Here is a 15524-nt window from a genome sequence, read left to right as displayed (position 1 = left end):
GTTTAGCTTTGGGGGAGAATTTGCACAAGATAGAAAACCAGTCTTTACCACTTTTTATAAAAGAAAAAACACTACAGTTCCCAAAGGAAATGATTAATTGCTACCACTCTGACTCTCAAACTTACAGAATACCATGCATTTTTCCAAATTCCTTGCATAACTGCATTTACATTACAGCAAATATTACATCTGATGACGTGGGTTCTAGTCCACGAAGGGTTATGCCCAAATAAATCTGTTAGTCTCTAATGTGCCACAAGGACTCCTCACTGGTTTTGCTGATATAGACTAACTACTACTCTGAAGCAAATATTCTGTTATTCGTTTTTCGTTGCAATGCTTCTAAAAACCACATTTTTATACATGATCATGCAACACCCTCTGCTGGTTCTAAATGGTACATTCTACAAAAAGTTGTTGCCAAACCTATTTCATTTCAACCCTATTAAACATACAAATATCTAGAGATGTAAGCAGAAAAACACTCCTGCAAAATGGTACACTGACCACCAGCATTACCTATTGGTGAAGCAGGGATATGGCAGGATATATCCCTTTTCCATTACAGTACTGTCTTGTGAGGTCTTTCCCCCTCCCTAGCCAGCTCACACATTCCAGTCCATCCTTTTGGGGATATACAAAAGAAAGTCTGATATCGGGGAAGGATTTCGGTGCCTGCAACGGCTTCAGGACTTTCTCCTTAGTCCGGGAACTTGGAGTTTGGACTCTTGAGCCTTTGGGGTTTTCCCCTGCTGGATTCCCTGACAAGTAAAGGGCCCAAAACTATTCCTTAATTCGTTGTTCTCCAGCATGGGGTTTGTACACCTCATTGCATACCCTTCCCCAGATCCCCACCCTCTCATGAAAAAAAAAAATCTGTGTTTTGGTCGGCCTTCCCAGCTTGTGAAGTACCTGAAAACTACATGGCTGTAAGGAAAGGTACCACTGCATAATTCTGGAGTTGGCATTCTTCACGTTGTTCAACCAGCAAAGACAGGCATGATCTGTTACTCACAAAAAGGGGTTTCCCAGCAAACAGTATCTTAGGGCATCTAGCACCCATTTCTGAGCTCAGGCTTCTTTTTCTACCACTGAATAGGCCATAAGTTTTCTACTTATACAGAGGACTGGTGGTTCTTCTCCCTCAACATCCTAGGAAAGGATTGCTCCAAGTCCTACATCAGAAGCATCTGTTTGTAGTGTGAACTTTTTGGAAAAGTCTGGATGAAAAAGCACTGGATCCTGACACAGAAAATCTTTTAGAGTCCTAAATGCCCTGTTGCAGGTCTCTAACCAAACTATTTTCTTAGGACTGGTATCCCTCATGAGGGCTGTGAAGGGTGCTGCAATTGTGATAAAGTCAGGTATGAGATGTCTTTAATAGCCTGCTGGGTCCAGAAAGCATCATCTCTGGTTTTTGCTGTTGAGATGAGGCAGGCTACTAAGGCCTGTACTTTGCCAATTAGTGTTCATAACTTGCCCCTTCCCACAGTGTAACCAAAGTATGCAACTTCCTTGTTTGTCATCTTACATGTGGCCAGGTTCACAGTGAGTCCAGAACTCTCAAGGTCCTGTAGGTGACATGTCGTATGTCCTCTTCCATTGTGTACCACATCTTTCATGGGAGTGGTCACAGGTTCTCATGGACCTGTTGTCCTGGTTCAATGGCTATGTGATGACACACAAGGGGAGTCCGTTCAACATGGCAAGGTTGAAAATATGGCATGGAAGGATACAATGAGCTTCTGCATTTGGGCCTCCTGCTTTGATTGAAGCTCTCTCCCCATCAGTATGGCTTGGAATTCTGGGGTCACTGGTGCTTGAGGGCCTAGTTCAGGTGGGTAGGGTGTTATGAGGAGTGCCTCTTGGTCTTCACAGGCCTTCAGAATGTTGGTGTGGCATACCTGAGTTTCCTTTTTCTTCCCAGCATGCCAGATTTCTTAGCAAACTGATCCTCCCTGTCTCATCACCTCGAACGTCCTCTTAGATCACTTTCTAACTAAGTCCTGTTTTTCTCCACAGGATAAGTTAAAGGATCAAATTAAAGTTTCTGCCCTTTGCAATCAGTCACCTGTCTCTCCTTTGCAGGCTTTGTCAGGTCGGTGCTGCCAAGTCTCTGGCTGTAGAGTTCCTGGGCTGGACTTCCTCAGAGCTCAGGGAAAAGAGATCTGCTCCCTTCAACTGCCCGCCTCCCAGTGAGCTGCTCTCCTTCCCTTTTTAAACTCCACCTCCAACTTATGCAGGCTTTGCAGGCATAGCAGCGAAGAGCCACCTGGGCCAGACTACTCCTTATGGGGTTTGTACACCCCATCACAAGTCCACAACCCCTTTCCAGAATAACTGAGTGGTAATAAATATAATAGCCACAAATTTGGCATGGACTTTTAAAATAATACTTTAGATCTCTTTCTTTCACTGGGGAGGAATAAATATGCCTTGTTTGAAATGACAAACCAAAAATATTCCAAAAATATAGATGTACACTGGTAGTCATTAGCTTCAATGGACAAACACACCCAACCAATGTGAAAATATATGTGGCAAGTTGTGGAGCCACGTGATCAATAGTAGAACCATCTCATGAACTGAAAAACCATGTGGTAACTAAATTTGGCATGCACCTTAAAATTCCACTAATAATCGATGCACTACACTTTTTAACTAACATACAAACATATATAAAAGGTTATAACTATATACAGACACTCCCATTCTATGCTTTTCAGGAAAACAGTGGTCAAATCACTACCTTCCAAAGCATCCATTGCATGCGCCCTCTCTTTCAATGTAGTTCCAAAGACCAATAGATTTTCCATTCAAGGATGCCTCTCCCATGCATCCTTTAAAATGAGTCACCTTAACAGCAGGCGATTTCTATTAGAGAGAAAAGATATCAGATGAGTACAATTAATGTTAAATACTTTGGAACTTCTCCAGTAAACTTCTCCATTCAGTTCTAATTCATGTTAGGGAAAATCATAACAGAAGAACAACAATGTTTTAGTATTACTATTAATAATCAGACTTCACATCGCGGTGGAAGAGTTTTGCAATAAGTAAAAAAGAAAATTAAAAGTCCTGACCCATTTATACTCAATTACATGGATAACAATGACAAATTATTACAAGTCATGGAGGATAGGAAATAAGGAGTAACAGAGGAGAAAGGAAACTATTTAGTATGAATTAACACCTCCTATGCACTCACATTCAGCACTTCAGAATTACCATTTTAAACATAGTTTCCTGGGGATTGTTATAATGAGATGATAGCTCTGGATAACATTTTACACCCTTGCCTTTTGTGAGTGTCTAATTGGTGCGATTATTTCTAATCGAAAAAGTATTTCTAACAGGATAAAAACATGTTACAGTACAGCAATTTCAGATTTTCACCTTGATTTGCCCTCCAAGTCCTCCAACAAATATTAGTGTTGATTGGTTTACATCCAGTACAGTAGCTGTCCCAGGAGCAGTTGCAGTTTTACTTAAGGACTTCTGATTAGAGCTCGTTTCCTCTATGCTCAATGTACCAGTTTTCCCAAACCTGACAATCACAAATACAAATGGATTAAAAGCTTTCAGAAGTTACTGTGCATGGTCCCTGCTTACTGCTGAACTACTTCTTGCACTGGGTAACTAAGTATCCAGTACACTTCTACACTGCACTAAACCACACCTCCACATTAGCTAAAAATTCACTTGAATTTACTAGCAGAAATTCAACTTTCATTTTAATCCATTTTACAGAATAAAATATTTATGTTACTCATATTAATGGTGTGCTAGTCTATCAATAGGACTCCTAAGTGCTATGGCAATACAAATAAATAATGAATGAAGGAAAGAAGGAAACCTCTGTTACCTGGTTATATGTATCCTGTGCCATTTGTTGTTGTCAATTTGAAAATTTGGATATTCCAGTCTTGTTGCTCCTGATCCCACATCCCAAAGGAAGGCCACCTTACCACGTCGCATCTCTACTGCCAGGAAGTCACTCTGGAAAATGGTGATTCTTGCTTTAACTCATTACATAGGGTATGTCATTTTGTTTTGTTTAATAAATTTCTTTCCAGCTGGACGATTATAAAATCTCATGTCTATTTCTAAAACTCTTCCTATATATTTTGCCTTAATGGATCTTTACGATGAGCCAAATCATGCCTAAGGCTGCGAGTTTGTCACTGAGGTCATGGATTCCATGACTTTCTGTGACCTCCATGACTTTGCAGCGGCCAGCATGCCTGGCTCAGGAGCAGCTCAGGCAGCCCCTGCACCAGTCGCACCGGCTGCTGCTGGGGCAGTCTTGGTCCACGGCACCACCCCCCAGCAGCAGTGTTTGGTGTAAAAGGGAGAAGGAAGGGTGGGGCATGGGACAGGTAAGGCAAGCTCTGAGTGGTGCCTACCTGGAGGGCTCCCTGGAAGCAGCCACATCCCCCTCAGTCAACTCCTAGGTGGAGGCATGGCCAAGTAGCAGCCCTGAGCGCTGCCTCCGCCTGCAGGCACTGCCCCTGAAGCTCCCATTGGCCATGGTTACCAGCCAATGGGAGCTGCGAAGCGAGCACTCTGGGTGGACGCATCTCCACCTAGAATCTGAGTGAGGGGGATGTCACTGCTTCCAAGGAGCCCCCCAAGTAAGCGCTGCCCAGATCCCACCTGACCTTGTCCCATGTCCCAACCCCATACCCTCTCCCAAACCCAAACTCCGGTCCCGCCAGCCCTGCCCCACCCCAGCACCAACAGGGGTCCTGGCCGCACGCCACCACCCATCCCCGCACCTGGGCTTCCCACCCTCCCAGGGGTATATCGTAAAAGTCATGGACAGGTCACAGGCCATGAATTTTTGTTTACTGCCCATGACCCATCAGTAACTTTTATTAAAAATACCCGTAACTAAAACCTAGCCTTAGTCATGCCCAATGAAGGAAACACCTGCAGTAGAACCTACAAACTCATCCCAGTGGTATGTGTCTATTTTCCCTCCACCTTCTCCCCTCTCTTACACCTGGAATGACCTCAAAAGGTCAGTGCAGAAATAACAGGAACATGAAGCACTGACAGCAGGGCCGGTGCAAGGATGTTTCACGCCCTAGGCGAAACTTCCACGTTGTGCCCTCCCCCTGGGGCTCCCCTTCCCGCAACAGCTCCCTCCCCTCCGCCCTGAGGCGCCCCCCTGCAGCAGCTCCCCATCCCCCACCCTCTGCCCTGAGGCACCCCCCCCGCCCCAGCTCACCCCTGCTCCGCCTCCACACTGTTGCTGCTTCACTTCTCCTGACTCCAAGGCTTGCGGTGCCTAAGCTGATTGGTGCCGCAAGCCTGGGAGGAGGGAAAAGTGAAGCAGCAACAGCATGCTTGGGGTAGAGGCGGGGCAGGGGTGAGCTGGGGTGGGGAGTTCCCCTGCGTGCCGCCCCCCTCTTACTTGCTGCAGGTGGCCCTCCCCGCACTCCCCTGCCTCAGCTCTCTCTGCCTAAATGCTGGCGGCAACCAAGGCGGCCGAAGATCCAGCTGCCACGGTTGCTGCCGAAGAAAATGCCACCCCCCAAATGCCTAAATGGTTGCACCGGCCCTGACAGTGGTTGTATGGAGCTATGCAAACCATGCATCTACTGGGATGATGGGGAACTTGCACTGTGCTGTCATGGGAGCCCTGCCTGATCCCAGCTCAAGCACCCGACAAATAGTGAGTCCACCTTGTGGAAGGAGGATTCCATGCAAGATAATGTACACAAGATCACCTTTACCTTGTATAAATATTATTCCATACATTGAGCAAGGACCTCGACATATGACCAACAGAGCCAAATCTTGTTTTCTCTGTAAGAGCAGGGGACGATCCTGGCATCAAAACCAGTGCACTGTGTGCATGTGTGGTGCAGAGTGAGGGCAAGGGGCAGGATTGCTGGATTTTCTGCTCTTATCCTCTTTCTTGCAGGGTAGGGTGGGTGGCATGTAAGGATCTGTGAGGATTACATCAGCCCTACCATGGTCTGGGGCAGGAGATCATTTCCCTCCTTCTCCCATATACATCTGCTCAGTCCCTAGCCTGGCTACTTGGTACAAATAAGAATGTTAAGTCAAATGTATTATATATTCAGAGATAGGCAACATTTTTAGTGCATCTCCACAACACTGAACTTACATTGCCACTGCTACCCAAGTAGAAGAGGAGGTTGTCAGGTTCAGCTGTTTTCACATTTAATGTTAAGGTATTGTAGTTAGTGGAAGAAATTTGGGGTGAGTAGGCACGAATACAGTCTCTGTCTGCTGAGATTGCAACTTTAATCTGGAAAAAAAAATGGTATACTCTGTGTACACAGCACATACCTCTGGAATACAGATTTAGCCTTTGGCTAGCTAAATTCAAGCCATGTGTTGAGACAACTTCATATGATTCTAAATATTTGTCAGTAGGATTAACTACAAACATACACAACTATTGACTGGCTGGATATTAGCTGAAAAAGAGTAGTGGTTTAGATTAGACAGAATAGGGAAGAAAGAAGTGCCTCAAAACCTACTGGTCTAATCATGGGATTTAGAGCCAGAAATTCATCATCCAATAATAAATCTTGAGCTTGAGGGCACATACGAGGAAAAACACTATATTAATAACAAAAAAGACTGGAAGTCTTGAGAAAATGTGAAAGGTCTCAGAGTAACAAACAAACAAAAAGACAACAAACCTTGGGGTTTACAATGAGACAAAAACAAGATAGCTAAAAATCAAACAGTCAAAGCATCTGCAAGAAATAGCAATGACAGAAATTCAAATTACTTGCAAAAAAAACTAAGTAATTCTTTAGAAAATCTGTTTAGGAGCCATTTAAAAGTTCAATTTAATAAAGATGCACTTACATGGCAGATTTTTGACTCAGATTATCATTGTTACAAATATTGGAGTCATTGCTGCAAACCCTTGGGCACTCTGCTAACTTTAGTAGTTCTATTGACTCACATATATGAGAGTTTGCATGATCCCTAGCCCATCTCTATTTCTAGTAAAAGCAAAATCAATCAGACTGAGGTGCAAGACATCAGGGTAGCTCATCTTCATTGCCCAATTCAATATTATCTCTAGAAATTAGTTGCAATGCTAAAAAAGCCTTATCTTCACCAAATTCTCAGAAAAATAAAGATTACAAGGGAATAATACAAGTCTTCAAAACTGAAAGAGAGGATTTTACTCATAAGAGTTATACCTTTTTCCCATAGAAACCTCTGTAGTCTATGATACACCATTATTCTATACCAGGCTCATTAATTTTCCATGCTCGGTAGATTGTGAAAAAGAAGCATTCATGTGTATGCTGGTTTTATTGAAATCGCCAGAAGCCTGGATATTTTTTGTCTTTTCAATCTAAAATCATATGCCCAGGCTTAAATCAAATGAATGGGGAAATGTTACTGGTTTCAAAAACTCTCTGTGTCTAATTATAACAAGATATAGTTCATAATGTGGTTTAATTGCTTTTGTTACTTTGAAGTGGATCAAAGTTTCAAAATGACCAATGCATTAATTTGAAATGTGGCTATTTTGTATGGGCAGCAACTTCTAACAAAAAACAAAAAAAGTAAGGGTTTAAGTATGTGGATTTGGTTAGATATGTTTGACAATCTTACTGACAGAATTGATGCTTGAGTTATGATTCATTCAAGGAATCTCATCATAATCCTTCATATCACTGATAAATCCATTCCAGCCTCTCACACCAACTCCCTTCCAAAAGCCTGGAGATGCACAATCCCCTTCCCTCCCCCACCCACTCCAAAAACAATGCCAGCTCCATCCACTCATTTGTCTGTTGCTCACACAAACAACTCTTTTCTTCCTGGCACATGGCATCGGATTATTTTTGAAGGAGATACTCCCTTAAAAATAAGAGGCAATGGGGGGGAAAAAAGAACAGGGAAATAAAACTACAAAAGCTCAGTGCTCTGACAAACCACAGAGGCAAAGAGATCATAGCTCAAAGTCCGAACTCACACCAAATGCCTCAGTATTTCAGTATATGTGATATTGATAACACTTTTCTGTTACACCAAAGAACAACATGATGGGTGGGTTAAAGAAGGAGCATAAGGCTTTTTGCCTTTAAGATATTTTTTTGTTGAGGAGGCACAAGGGAAACCAATGACCTTGAAGCTAGAAATTGCAGGAAAGATGTACTTACAGATGCTGCCTGTTTGCGGGCTTGACTGATGAGCTCTTTAATTTCAGACAGATTTCTGCTCAGGTTCTCTTCCAACATTTTCAAAGGTTTCAGCCTGTCAAATAAAAGACTGGCTTGTGCTTCCACTTCTTTAACTTGTCTTTCAGCTGAGGCTGCTGCCAAAATAAGAATGAGACTTTCAGACAGATTGTGAGGGAAATTCATTATTCATTCCTGGACTGCATTGGCCAAAATAATGTATTTGGGGGAATTTATTTCAGTAGCTTTAAACATCAAAGAGAAAAAATATACATGTATAAAAAGCTTATGTGATTTCTATGTATTCTGTTTTAAAAGGAAATCTACAGCTAGTGCATTTTTATTTAGTCCATCACACTATCCTTATTTTAATACTAATTAAGTTTAAATATTAGAATCATTTCTACATGCAATGACATTTCTACTGTGCAATAAAGCAGCTAACTTACCAGCTTTAGAGGAATCCATTATAAGTTCATTGGTTTTCCTCAACGTGTCCTTAACCTTGGACAATTCAGAAGAAGTGTTCAGGAGCTTCTGATTGAAATCCACCATGTGGCTTAAACCAGCAACAGCACTTGTGTTAGCCGACACAGCCAGCTCTTTTGCTTCAAAAATTTTGTCACTGGTATCTGAAACATATTTACATTTAAGGATTATTTATATATCCCAATTATCAGAAAAGTCTTATTGGTTTAACAGAGTCACATAAGCAGAGACCGCAGGGCTCAGTTCATAACAAATATTTCAGGCTTGACAAAAAGGAATCATTCTTGGCATTCTAGACTATATTGTTACAATACTATATTCAAAGCTTTATAATGATTATAATTGATGACAGAAGTTAATTTTCAGCCAATTTATAAATCTTTGAAATGTATTTTCTGGCTGAGCCCTTATATGTAAAATATAATCCCTTAGAACAAGGGTTTCCAAACTTGGTTCGTAGCTTGTTTAGGGTAAGCCCCTGGCGGGCTGCAAGATGCTTTGTTTACCTGAGCGTCTGAAGGTACAGCCTCTCACAGCGGCCGTGGGTCGCCGTTCCCGAACAACGGGAACTGCAGGAAGCAGTGGCCCGGCCTGCGCCTCTTCCCACAGCTCCCATTGGCCAGGAACGGTGAACCGCAGCCACTGGGAGCTGCGAGCAGCCGTGCCTGTGGACACTTAGGTAAACAAAGCATCTCGCAGCCTGCCAGGGGCTTACCCTGAACAAGACGTGACCCAAGTTTGGGAACCTGTGCCTTAGAACGAACAATTTAAAACAAAAACACATAAATAAGCATAGAGCCAGATTTATGATAGGCAGTGAATCTCAGGGCATTAAGAGAGCTCAAGTCAGATGGTTAGAGCTAGTCAAAATTCTCTTATTTAGATTTTTCAATGACTTTTTTCTTCAACATTTCACCCCCAAAAAAATTGAATAGAATTTTCACAAAAACGTTTCTTGTTTCTTGACTAGCTCTATTATATGAGAACAGAACTAATAAATAGTAGACTTGATTCTGTCTTGATGACACTTTCAGAAAGGTTTGTGACACTGCACCCCACACTCTTCATAGTGATATTATTACATGATATGATTATGGCATAATTATGATGCATTTTGTACAAGACAGGTCATGTGAGATGTCATTGGAAAAGTTATGATTTTCTGAATGTTTATCCTATTTATATGTATGTATCATTTTTGTACCTAAAGTTAGGAATATTGATTATGTATCTATATTTCAAATGCACTTACTCTGGGTGACATCCACAACTAGCCTCAATGGTACAACAATGAAGTCAGACAATGCTGATGGAATTGGAAAAGGTACGGAGAAGGGCAAAAAAAAAAAAAAAATGATTAGGAGTATGGAACAGCTTCCATATGAGGAGAGATTAAAAAGAGATGACTAAGGGGGCATATGACAGAGACCTACAAAATTATGACTGGTGTGGAGAAAGTGAATAGGGAAGCATTATTTATTCCTTCACTTAATACACAAACCAGGGGTCATGGAACAAAATTAATATGCAGCAGGTTTAAAACAAACATAAGGATGTACTTCTCACAGTGCACAGTCAACCTGTGGGGCTCCTTGCCAGGGGATGTTGTGAAGGTCAAAAGTATAACTGGGTTCAAAGAAGAACTGGATAAGTTGATGGAAGATAGGTCCATTAATGGTTATTAGCCAAAGTCAGGGATGCAACTCCATGCTCTGGGTGTCCCTAAACCTCGGCCTGCCAGAAGATGGAACTGGATTGCAGGGGATGGATCATTTGATAATTGCCCTGTTCTGTTCATTTCCTCGGAGGCAGGTGGCATGAGCAATTCTCGGAAGACAGGATACTGGGCAAGATGGACCATTGGTTTGACCCAGTATGGTCACTCTCATGTTCTTATGTCAGTTAGTAACCCAACCTTACCATTTAAACATTGCTTTTTATTTTCCATCATTAATGTCACATTTCAATGCAATTTAAGATTCTGTATTGTGAAACAGGATGTGTTAAAGCCTGAGAGTTAATGAAAAAATAGTGCTCTAAATCTTGACAAACAGTGCAGATCTAGCACCAGCTATGGAAGCCTTAGAGATAACTTCCATAACTGAAGAAACATTAATAGAAGTATCATATTTTTTTTTCCATTTTGAATTCTACCCATTAGCCTCTATGAACTTCAGGGTTGTTCTTAGTTTAAAATATTGATCTTTTTAAAAAAATAAAAAATAATTATTCTTGTATGGCTTTTGAGCAACATGGAAAGTAAGAGAGCAAAGGACTTTTAAAGTTAAATGAGTCCAGCATTTATATTGTCAAAACATTTAGATTTAACATTTAAGATATATGGTGCAGAGCAGCTGATTTTTAAACAGACTGTTGTTATGGGAAAGCAAAACAATTAACCTCCAGTACAGTTTTTTCCATTTAAAGCTGATTACGAATTTTAGGACCTGATTCTCTTTTTCACACAGTATAGCTTTGCAGCAATATAGTTCCATTGCCTTCAGAGTTACTCCTTATTTACACCTGTGTGAGAGGAGAATAAGGCTATAATTTTTACATCACAATGCAGTTTCACTGTTTTCCATGTTAATTAAATAAATGGAAAACATCTAATTCAATTTCCTGTTAAGGCAAGAGGCTAAATCAGCCTCCAGCCTGATTTATCGCTAGGCTGCTCTATCGGACTTCAGGAAGGACTGTATTATGTTTGTATCAGATGGCATTGCAATAAGGACATATGTGTCCAGATACATTTCACTTACCATTAGGCAATGCTCGCAGTGCCAGCAGTGAATCATTAAGCTGGTCAGTAATTTTACGAGCACTCTCCTTAATCTTTTCCACCTTTTTTTTCAATCCATTCAATTTAGACACAAGGCCTGTTGGAATAAGTAGCTGTGATTGTTCTATGCACATACAAATGTTAGGACCATACAGTCTAGACTAACCCTAAATTTCAAAAATATTTAATAAATTCAATAATTGATCCAAGGGAGCTTTTTTGTTTTCTTAAACAGAACGAGTATTTCAGCAAATGCATAGAAGTGCAATATGAGTATGGTGTATGCTTCACACTGCATGTTGATCACATCCTCAGTTACTATATCACAAGTCCATGAGGATTCACTCAATTTTGTCCTTCTTGGTCAGGTCAATCAGTTTTGGTGAGAGAAGAGATGAAGAGAAAAGGTTTACTTTACATAATTGCAAAGGAAAATTACTTTCTTCATTTGCCAGCAAAACAGAACAATAACTACATTTATCCGGGATACGTTGTTTTACTCTTTTACTGTATATACCTGACTATATAAAATGTTTAACTTTAACTTACGTTCATTTAAAAAAAAAAAAAAACTTTGTTAGAATTATTCCTGCACTGTTATCAAAGTACCATTAAAATTGTACATTCTATGAAACTGACCTTCATTTTTCCTCTTCAGATTTTTTGTTTCATTTAGAAATTTAGAACTAAGCTGCAAAGTTTCTTTCCCAAGAGAATCAAGAGATTGCTCTGGCTGAAAAACCAAACAACATTTACTATTTACTATATATGAAAAGAATAGGTTCAGCTGAAAGAAATTCTAAATATCTATTGCTTTTTAAAATATATTATTTGTCTAAGAGTGAATAGAAAATCCAATTTCACAAACTGAATGACTACATAATACAAAAATAATTAATCAGTGAATTATGGTGAACGTCAGTATGATGAATATTATTTACTTGTTTCCAGTAGTGCTCACAATGTGCTATGCTTTTCCTAAATATAAATGAGCCACTACCCCAAAGAGCTTACAATTGAGAAGAAAAACAGGAAAAGAGATAAAGACAGTTGTATGGGAAAAGAGTACAATATAAAAGTAAAATAGTCAAGGTAATAAAGGGTCATGTCTTGGTAATCTGATGTTTTAACAACAACTGGGAATCCGGCCCAAATTATTGAAAATGGCAAAACTAGAAGAAAAGAGAATAAACATGCAGTGGAGAAAATACATGTGGTCACGGAACTTTCTCCTGAGGTATTCAACTGTATGGACACAGTGGGGAAAATCTACGGTGGGTGTGAGCTGCAGTTAGGTGTAAGTGGAATAAACTTTGAGATAGCAGAGCTGGGCAAAGGGGTCAGGATTGGACAAGAGGGTGAACCAGAGGAAATCAACAACTGAATCAGTGGAGGTAAATAAAAGGACTGAGGGAAGGACTGACTGAAGTAGAGAAGTGATGGGTATTTGAGGTCTGCAAATCTAAGAAAGGCCAGGAGGTATGGGATTAGTGGATCATTTTGAATTAAATAAGCTGGTGTTTGAAGAGAGAGAGACAGAGAATTCTGATATTAAAAGATTGGACCGGGAGCAGAGTTTAGTGAAGTTAATGGGAGTGAGTGGGGAACTGATCCAGAAATGAAGGTCACACAAGGAGAAGAGGGGTCGAGATCAGCAACTCAGACATCAGAGCCCTGAAGCTCAAGTAATCAAAAGATAAGAATAGAAAGCTGTGATAAGAGGAAGAGAGTCAGATGTCAGGCAGGAAGATGAGTTAAGAGTAATAACTGATGATGGATACATGGAGGGAAACAATATCCAGTGGACAGGGCCGGCTGTAGCATTTTTGCCGCCCCAAGCAAAAAAAAGCCACCTGAACTGCCGAAGGGAAAAAAAAAGTGCTTCCTCCACTGGTGGCTGGAGCTGGCCCTACCAGTGGAGCATGGCTCTAAAGTGGAAGAGGAGTGAGAAGAGTGCGGAGGGATAGGCTGAGAGTGGCATCCATGGAGATGACTCAGGGTAGGGTGCGTGAGAGATGGTGAGTGTGGCTGTGCAGAAGTGTCAGACAAGGAAACAGATTTCAATGATTGCAGGGAGGTAGCAGCATATAAACAGGTATTCAAAAAAGAATCAGAAGGTAACTGAAAATCCCAGCATGGATACTTACTGAGTCCAAGGGGTTAGTTATAACTCTAGAAGCATCATCTGCCAGATTTTCTGTTCTTTCAATCAGACGTGTAATGCTGGAGTGGGCATGGACAGCATTTGTTGCATTCAGAGATACATTTCTTACATTTGAGAGACCACTGCAGTAGAAAAATATTATACATCCTTTATGCAAGTGTCTTAACTAGGCAGCATGTTTCCAGGTTTTGAGTTATCAGGTGTATGTGTTTTCAGAATACATACAGCATTTTGAAAGAATGAGCACATTACACAACGTGTTTCACTTGATTTTTTCTGGCTGAAGTTCAGGCCTACTTCAGTTTTGTTTTTTGTTGTTTTTTTTAACTCTGTATCTGTAGTGTGTTTTGCATTTTTAAAACCTTATGATCAAATGTAACATTTTCCATTAAAAAAAAAAGCAGATCTCATACACCAAACAAAAACAAAACAGAAATAGGGGACTACAAATTCAATGTACAGCAACACAGCGGGCAGGATAGAATGGAAATATATTCTGGGTCAAATTCTACCTGGTTACGGTTGTGCAGCCACGCTGAAGTGAATAGAGTTTCACAAGCATAGCTACAAGCATAATTCTTTGCTTTCAGGCTTACAATACACTTGTGCTTTGTGACCTGGCTTCATTTAAAAAATGTATGTGCTAGTTTTAAAAAGTAGGACTGTGAGAACCACAGAAGAAAATGGGGATAGCCGGTGTTTTTATTTTCATATCGATAATCAGAATGTCTTTCCAGCTAATAACTCATGGTGTTGATATTGGATGAGCTCTGAGAATATAAGGACGTTTTTAAAAGTGCTTCTATGTGTAACCTTGAAAGAGTAACCTTCCCATTTCTGAGGATTATGATGTTATGAGATGGAAGCCTAACAACAATTATAGCTTTTTGGTGGAGTTCTTGAATATGTTGACAAAGAAGTATTTATATAATGAACATAACCTTTTCATGATAAAAATAATTTTTCTTTCTTAAATATTTGAATATTTTTTACCACTGACAGCTATATAAAGAAGCTAGGTCACATAGTATTCACTGAACATTTATTAACTTAAAAACTAATCACTTCACAAATGATCATTCATGTAAATTACAAGACTCTAAATTAACCTATTCTGCATCATTAATAAAAATACCATTCACTTCATGAAAAGTAAAAGTAATTAAATTTATTGCAGTTTTAAATGGAAAAAAAATGACCTGCTCCTTGGCGGACAAACCTATTATCTATTTAAATTAAATCCAGCAGTAATTTAGATGAAGCATCTATTGAGTTCATATATCTTGGTGCACTCACCTGTCTAATGCTTCTGCAAGTTTTTGAAATTCAGCTGCATGATCCTCTGCTCTGTAGACTAGGTCAAGTGCTCCCCTCGTCGACATCTGCATGACCAGGTCATCTACATGATGCCTTAATTTGGCATTCCATAGGACCAGTCCATCTCGATGGCTCTCTAGATTCTAAACATTGAAATTATTTCCTTTATCAATTAAGCAAATGCAATTCACTATATTAAATGAATGTTAGACAGGTTAGTAACTTACTGACGTAGAGTTCTTTACATCTGTGGCAAGGGCAGCAGCAACATCCTTCAATACTTTTCCTTCTTTAATTAGCATGATGGAAAGGTCCTTGTTTTCTTGTATGTTTAGCTTTTTATCCTGTAGCATAAATCAATTGTTTTATGGTACTCTGTAATGTCAGCTGGTGCAAATGAACTCATCTACTACTTAAACCTCCCCACTTTGAACACACTGCATGGTTTCTATTTAGTCTACTTGAATGTTACAAATATTAATATTTTTAAAAGTCTAAGGATTCATTTCAGTCTAAAAAGTGAGTTATTTAAAACACATTATGCATCTGATATTTATTATGCAACAATGTGGAATCTCCATCT

The 15524-nt window shown here is 40.1% G+C and overlaps 1 protein-coding gene across 1 annotated transcript in view; it reads right to left on the bottom strand.

Moving 5' to 3' along the window:
* Positions 1 to 15524, bottom strand: part of LAMA1 (laminin subunit alpha 1) — a 156700-nt gene that overhangs the window by 32596 nt on the left and 108580 nt on the right. The window contains exons 38-48 of the mRNA XM_032805243.1: positions 15169 to 15285; positions 14921 to 15084; positions 13608 to 13746; positions 12100 to 12193; positions 11441 to 11557; positions 8639 to 8821; positions 8172 to 8326; positions 6140 to 6283; positions 3866 to 3999; positions 3397 to 3547; positions 2750 to 2874 (exon numbers count right to left, since the gene is read on the bottom strand). Coding sequence (XP_032661134.1) covers positions 2750 to 2874; positions 3397 to 3547; positions 3866 to 3999; positions 6140 to 6283; positions 8172 to 8326; positions 8639 to 8821; positions 11441 to 11557; positions 12100 to 12193; positions 13608 to 13746; positions 14921 to 15084; positions 15169 to 15285 — 1523 coding nt within the window. The remainder of the gene's footprint in view (positions 1 to 2749; positions 2875 to 3396; positions 3548 to 3865; positions 4000 to 6139; positions 6284 to 8171; positions 8327 to 8638; positions 8822 to 11440; positions 11558 to 12099; positions 12194 to 13607; positions 13747 to 14920; positions 15085 to 15168; positions 15286 to 15524) is intronic.

Source organism: Chelonoidis abingdonii, chromosome 2 (genome assembly GCF_003597395.2).
Source record: "Chelonoidis abingdonii isolate Lonesome George chromosome 2, CheloAbing_2.0, whole genome shotgun sequence".
Taxonomy (NCBI): Eukaryota; Metazoa; Chordata; order Testudines; family Testudinidae; genus Chelonoidis; species Chelonoidis abingdonii.
The sequence above is the reverse complement of the archived record's forward strand: the minus strand, read 5'-3'. Positions and strand labels throughout refer to the sequence as shown.